Source organism: Larus michahellis, chromosome 2 (assembly GCF_964199755.1).
Source record: "Larus michahellis chromosome 2, bLarMic1.1, whole genome shotgun sequence".
Lineage (NCBI taxonomy): Eukaryota > Metazoa > Chordata > Aves > Charadriiformes > Laridae > Larus > Larus michahellis.
Genome location: NC_133897.1, coordinates 7191243 through 7198776, shown reverse-complemented (window position 1 = coordinate 7198776; position 7534 = coordinate 7191243). Strand labels below are relative to the sequence as shown.

The following is a 7534-nucleotide window of genomic DNA, read 5'->3' as shown; positions in this document are numbered from 1 at the left end:
GACCACTCTCAAGTGAATGCCTGAGACACCTCTCAATGAACGGAGAGAATATATTAGCCCGTATTTACACAGATACATCGTCATCCTTTTGACATGTTGTCTTTAAATGTTCTGACTTGTTTAGAGGACAGATAACAATGGCCATAAATAAACTTGACTGTAACATGTCGCTTAAATTCTTGTTGCCAACCCCATGTGGATTTTTACTCCTTTACAACCTGGGATGTAACTAAATGTCAATGACAATACACCTTAAATACATTCTTGATATCGTTGCTTCTCCAAGGAGAAAAGCACAATTACTCTTCCTTAAAGTGCAATGGCTAATTACAGAAATCTCAAGATTTTCCGTGAAGTCCAACCAAACCCAAGTACAATCAGTCTGAAAGTGAAAAAGAAAGAACTTGTCTGTAATGATGGACTTGTCTCTATATTCCATAAATACTTTCTCACACTCTATCGAGGCTGTTTTATATAAAGTTTAATAATAAATAATAATCTACGTTAGCATGTAAAACCTCTAATACTTTTCTACAGCCACACATCCATCTTTCACCCCACTGTCATTTCTTTGGCCTGAAGCTGATGAACGCATCAACTGTAAATATTACTTTGCCTACAGGAATGAGAATATATCCATTTTCTAGTAGATTCTTTTTATTGGTTCCTGTATTTCTCATCCTTCCCCAGTAATTTAACTGTACCATCTGAGAAAATGAAAGATGGACACTGAGTAGAAAGGATTCAAAACCTCAAAATTTATGTACAGATCCAGAGGCAATTCCCCTCCCACCTTCTTGATCACACTGGCGCAGCTGTTCTGCACGATCCAATTGGCCTTGATTTTATTATTATTATTATTAGTAGTAGTAGTAGTAGTATTAGTTGTAGTATTTTTGGAGTAATATTGATGCTCGGAGTTTCCAATAAGGCTGCTTAGCTCAGTGTTCCTGGGGAAAACGTAACCTATCCCACTACCTTAACAGAAACTTTGCCAGCGTAGATGGTGCTTTCGGAGCACTACACACAAACGTGATGCACTACTTCTATGGCGAGTTTGACTGCGGTATTCAAAGCAGATTCTTGAAACATACTAAAAAATTAGTGCTTTTATTAACAGTTTTACAAACAGAATCCATTGCTGTCTAGTTTCCTGAAGGATAGAACAAGCCATTTCTCTCATTATTTTGACATTATTTCCTTCTCTGTTTTGTTTTTTTTTTTTTTATTTCTGCTGATGAGCAGTTGCAAGTCCCAAGAGGGAGGGCTTAGTGTAATAAACAGTGAAAATGTCGCTCATTTGATAGTCTACTTTGCAACAACATTCCTCTTCAAACGATGGGAATCCCGCAAGTTCCTATTACCTTGACTCAGAGTTCATCATGAAGAGTGTAAGGATCATTAATCTCCATGGAAAAAGAGACTTTTTTTTTTTTTAAGTAAAAAAATATCAAATATAATAAATTTATGAAAGACCATTCACAACATATACAGTAAGTGTTACATTTTGCTACAGCAGCTGTGATATTTTTTTTTTTCTTTTTAGAATGCAAGGTCATACATTGCCATAAGTAAACACACTAATATGAGTAAGACCTTAAATGAATGTATACAGCCAGGCTTTATCTGTGGATAGATATACACTGTGTTTACTGTTTTACAGTCTAGCATATTCTTATTCACACCATTGATATAACCGCTATGACCCTGCAAAGATTCTTCCTGTGCATATATAAATATAAATATTGAGCCAAGTCAGAAAAGAGCAGGGTCAAAGGTTATATGACTTACTTATTAGACTCCTGTAGTTAAGGGTAAAAACTCCATTGTTTCTTTTGCAACTAATTTTTAATAAGAAGGCTGCTTCAATCATTGTGTAGTTACAGCATTACATTCTGTAAACATTATTTTAAAGCATTCTAAACAAACATTTAAACAATTGATTCTTTATCCTTGTCTGGCGAGAGAAGACAATCTATAGCCTCATCGCTTTTGCTCGAGTCCGTCATCTTCAGCTGGAGATTATCACTCGTGCCTCTGGTGACGCTGTCGTAGGATGGAGGGAAAGACGTGGAGGACAGAGTTTCTGATTTGTCTATTGGCCTGCCGTAGTTTTCGTTCATCATGAACGCAATAAGACCCTCCTTCTCGGGTGCATCGTCCTCGAGGATGCTGCCATCAAAAGTTCTGTGCCGGTACAAATAAGATGCCTGCTTCATGGAGCGCCGAAACAAATGTCTCCTGTAGGCCCGCTGGATGACAATGGCGGAGACCTCTTCTTGTTTCCGTCTGAGAGTTGTTGTAATCGGTTCGTAAGAGATCTTAGACGGATTTGCCGCCATGAACTTTTCTTCCATCTGTATTTTAAGGGCATCCATCTCTCCAGATTCTCCTAGCACCCTTTTTGTAAAAGCAAACAAAATATCCAAGCAATGGATCCTGTCTCCACTGACCATGGGCAGGTCCATTGCGATGAGTTTGATTTTGTTTGGTTTCGCTATGCGCAAAGGTTCTGACAGCGCATCTGCAAAGTCTGAAAGTGCAGAATACTCAATAAACTGAGTGGCTTCAGGGTCAAACTTCTCCCAGATTTCATAGAACATATCAAAATCATCCTCGCTTAGAGGCTCTGTACTTTCCTCAGTGGCTACACTGAAGTTCTCTAAAATAATGGCTATATACATGTTTACAACAATGAGAAATGATATAATGATATAAGTTACAAAGAATAAAATCCCTACGGCAGGGCTTCCGCAGTCTCCCTTTGAACCATTTGCATTCGGAAGGTTTGGGTCGCAATACGGTGGTCCGGTGTTTAAAATAGGATTGAGAAGACCATCCCAGCCAGCTGACGTGGTGATTTGGAAGAGACAGAGCATGCTGTTAGCAAAGGTTTGGAAGTTGAACATGTCATCAATCCCATACTCCTTCTTAACATAGGCAAAGTTAGCCATGCCAAAAATGGCATAAATGAACATGACCAGAAAAAGCAAGAGGCCAATGTTGAACAGAGCAGGTAGGGACATCATTAAGGCAAACAGGAGAGTTCGAATTCCTTTGGCTCCTCGGATGAGTCTTAGGATTCGGCCAATCCGAGCCAAGCGAATGACTCTGAAGAGTGTGGGAGAGAAGAAATATTTCTGGATGATGTCAGAAAGTACAGTGCCTTGAATAGAAAGGAGACAAACAGCGATTTAGTACATGGGAAATAACCCCAGGCTTCCCTTTAAAGCAATCAGTAAGGATTACGGACAAAACCAATGAAAAATTCCCCAGATTGGAAGACACATGATAAAGGGAATGGCATTGTCCTTTGCGTTGTCGTGCCCATTTAGTCCATGCAAACTTTGTTGAGACCATGAGCAAAGGTGTCAATGGTAGCGGCAGTTTTATTAAGGGAAAGCTTGTCTACTGGGAATGAGAAACCAGGATCAACTGAGACAGGACACAGATATCTCCAGCTTTTGGCCACAACTCACCTGAGAAGTTTACCCTGACTATAGCTGGTCAGAATTTTACTAATATGACAATATTTTTGTCTGTAAAATGTTAGCGAGTCAGCACTGGAATGCTGATGGGCTGGGCCTGTTTTTCCAAGTCACCACCGGAACAGCGCAGGTTCCTACTGGAAATACACTTTGTTGCTTGCTTGCTTATTAATTTTTCCAGTTCCCCTGATGGGCTGGGAGGGAACTAAGGGCTAAGACTAGCAAGGAAATGAGCTTGCATCCCTGCAGCTAAACTCTTCCTGCAGAAACAGAGCAGCTTGCTCCAAATCGTCTAATGCCAACAGTCCCTGGCTGCACTGAGCCGTGCTGAGCTCATGTCTCCCAGCCCAGACTGGAAGAGGGCTCAATGGCATGGCCCACCTCCTCTGACACTGAAATGACCTGGCTGATCATGGGGCAGCAACGTGACAGCTCTGGTTAACCGGCTGCTATGGGCATATCCAGAGCAGCCAGCATCAAGGCTCTGATGACAGCTGCATTGGGTGACCCAAATCTGTGAAATCCAGGTAGTCCGAGGTCCCCAAAGCACAGGCTGCTCTCTGGGCACCAGAGATCTCCTGCATTGGGATCTTGCAGGTTCCTCAGTGCACCAGAGAGAGTTTAGAGCAACAGGAGCACCAGTCAATAAGAAGGTGGCTCTGTCTTCCTAACATGACACTTTTTCATTCATCTATTCCCTCCTTCAAAATGGAAACTATATAGGAAGAGCCAAATTTCTGAGTTCCTTCTGCTCACTGGATCAGTTGATCATCTTCCAGTTGCTACTTTATTTCCAACTTGAATGAAAACTCTTTTGGCAGGCTTTCAGATTCACATTTGACCTGCATTTCTGTAGCACCTAACATACGATCTATGGCTGGGGCTGCAGGACAGCAAAAGGCACAAATTAACAATAAAACTGTTTCTCTCCGTTTCATCCCTTTGGTAGATGAGGATTCAGAGCTCCAGAGACAACAGGGCTGAGAACAGCCAGACTCACTGCATCTGCCCAAACCTGCCCTGAAGGGCTATTTCACACTGATGTAATAAAAAGTAAATAGCAAAACAACAGCACTCTGCATGTGCCTTTTTCACGTGGCTGTTTTACTTCTCTGTCTTCTGCTGTTACTCAGAACTGGGGTTAAGTGTATGGTGCCAGTTCTGGACCATGTTTTATCACCGGTAACCACCAAATGTACGTTGAAATTAATATTGTGGTGTGATAAACCTCATAATTTCACTTATTACACAAGTTATTGTCAGGCAGTATTATGTTGCATTATTTAAATATTTTAAATAAAATGCTTAGGATCTAAGTCTCTGAGTTGAAAGTCTATTTTATTGCACGAAGCCTTCAACTTTGTCTAATTAAATTTATGTCTGCCTTTTCAACTTTGGAGTTTGGGTGAAAATCCAGATTCACCTACCTACGATAGACAGAATCACGACGACAAAGTCAAATATGTTCCAGCCATTGGTGAAGTAGTAGTGTCGCAGAGCCAGCATTTTGATGATGCACTCCCCAGTGAAGATGGCAACAAAAAGCATGTTGATTTTATGGAGGATGTTCACTTTTTCTTGACTTTGGTCATCTGTTTCCACCATCATGGTAACCATGTTAAGGCAGATGAGAATCATGATGGAGACATCAAAGGCTTGTTTTGAGACGACATCAAAAATAAAACCTTGGTATTTGTTCTGGAGGAAAGGAGAAGATTTAGTTAGGAAATTTGAACACTGTCAAAATGATGACATCATTGTCTCCGGATTGATCAGAAAGTAGAGGAAAATAGACAATGTACTGCTGCTGATTAGAACTTCATAAAGATGATGACGAATGGCTGGATGATAGTGTTTTCAAACCCAATTACTCCTAATGCTTCTTGGAACTACTGAAAAAAGACCTTGGACTGGGACCATGAATTCATTCAATGCAGGCATGTGGCCACTGCCATGACTGCATATGTAAATTGAACTTTTAGTCAATATTGCAGAACAATGGGAATTTCGTACCACACAGGTCACTGCACTTGCAAATACTGTCCAAAATCAAAACATGTAAATACTAAGTGGTTTTCACCTGGAAGTGATCACCCTTCCTACACCGGGCAGTTGAATTGCATTCATTCTATTAGATAAATATTCAGCTCACATAATTCAGCTGAATTATGCCATTCTTACCAGTGGCCTTGGGATTGGCTTTTGAGGTTTCTTAGATCCCAGCTTTTTCATTGCATTGTAATACTTTTTCTGTTCTTCTGTCATAAAGATGTCTTGGCCACCTAAGTATAGGGTAAGAACAAAGCTATTACTTTTGATGAAAAGACCTCCATTGCCTCCATCCAAAGTTCAGGGCTGCATCCTCTTCTATTTTCTTATTTCCCTTTTCATGTAGCTTTCACCAAAATATCTAAGGGCCTGATGAGATGCGCGCTGGGAGCTGCTTGTTGCATGGAGGAGAAGGGCAGGAGACACAGAGCAATGCAGACAGGAGCAGTGGCTCCTGAGGAGCAAGACTCAGGTTCTGTCTGCGCTTGAGGTAGGCCCAGGGTGAGAAGGGAAAATGTGAGAACCTCAGCCCTTTGTCTAGAGCCTACAAGGCAGTGAGAAACACAGCTCTCAGGCCAGGCTGCTCCTCCCTGGCCCCGGCTGCACCCTGGGGTGGGGAGGTGATGGGTTGAGGAGAACAGGTTGCACCTCTCCAAAGGACGGTGGTGTTTGTGCACGGGGGACACCGGGGCAGAGCTTGTGTGGGAGATCCCATCTGCGTGGAGCTGCTTCACTGCTTTCTGTGGGGGATATAATCCCCCAGCCTGTATTTTCAGGACACTCACCCTGTGGGGAGATTAGGGGCTGCTACAACTATGCTCGTGTGAAAGTCCTGCAAGACGGTTTCTGCGGCTGTTCCGTCAATGCCAGTTTCAAGCCTATGAGATATATGGCAAAGCCGCTGCCTGTAACTCTCTCCCTTGCCCTGGTCTCTGCAATCACAGGGTGACGTGTAGCATATGCACTACTTATCTTTTTCTTTTGTTGGTTAAAATTGTCAATGATGACACCAATGAAGAGGTTCAGCGTGAAGAAAGACCCGAAGATGATGAAAATCACAAAGTACAGGTACATGTATAAATTACATTCCCATTCAGGCTGCTCCTCACACTGCAAATGGAAAAGGGAAGAGGCGAAAATGACACCGTCTCTGCACATATCACAATATTAATGCAGTTAAAATAGAACTATCCATTGACAATAAAGATTATGAAAGAGGAAAAACAGTGTAACACCCACTAGCAGAGTCAGTGCTCCTCCGTCTCTGTTTGAAGTTTACTGCTGGCATCTGCGATGCCACGGTCATTTCAGCTACATTTCACAACCCTGTCACAGCAATCGCGCTGCTTCAGAAAGTGCAACTTCAGAATAAATCCTATAAAATGTGCTCAGTCGGAACCCAGAAGGGGAAAAGAATCAATTTTCTGATTATCCCTAATCTTATATCAACTAATGGTACTTATAAAAAGCAAAGGTACGATCGCAGTATAATTACATGCTACTGAAAAACACTGTATTGAGACTCAGTATATTTAGAAGCACGATCTTCCTTTTATGAAGAGTAGAAATAAAAAAGATCTCTTGCTGAAGGACTGAGCAATGCAGTCTGATAGCCTCAAATCACAGGTATCAGGTCTGGCAAAACTGCTCAGATTGGCCCCACCAGCTCCAGGTATCTAATCAAGATGCCAGAAGCTCCCATTTCCCTAAACGCTGTATTTTCTCGTGTGCAACCCACGCGTTTCATTCAGCAGCGGGGATTCGCCCACGTATACAAGTAGTACAAGAATAAATGAACACCATGAGTTATGTTATGCAAACGTAGCTCTCTGCCCCTATGGTGCCACCAGGTTTTTCCACCCCTTATTCTTCCATTTAGGGCTCGACTCCCTGTTACTCAATTCAGCCTGTCAAATTCCCAGTACCAGACAGCTACCTCAAAAACTGACAGTAAGTGTAATCTTAGAGTCATAGAATCATAGAATGGTTTGGGTTGG

The 7534-nt window shown here is 41.9% G+C and overlaps 1 protein-coding gene across 1 annotated transcript in view; it reads right to left on the bottom strand.

The window, feature by feature from the left end:
* Nucleotides 1–1094: 1094 nt before the first annotated feature.
* LOC141738599 (sodium channel protein type 5 subunit alpha-like) overlaps nt 1095–7534 on the bottom strand; it is a 219412-nt gene continuing 212972 nt past the window's right edge. Inside the window, exons 24-27 of the mRNA XM_074574027.1 lie at nt 6506–6647; nt 5670–5770; nt 4916–5186; nt 1095–3166 (exon numbers count right to left, since the gene is read on the bottom strand). Coding sequence (XP_074430128.1) covers nt 1932–3166; nt 4916–5186; nt 5670–5770; nt 6506–6647 — 1749 coding nt within the window. The 3' untranslated portion in view covers nt 1095–1931. The remainder of the gene's footprint in view (nt 3167–4915; nt 5187–5669; nt 5771–6505; nt 6648–7534) is intronic.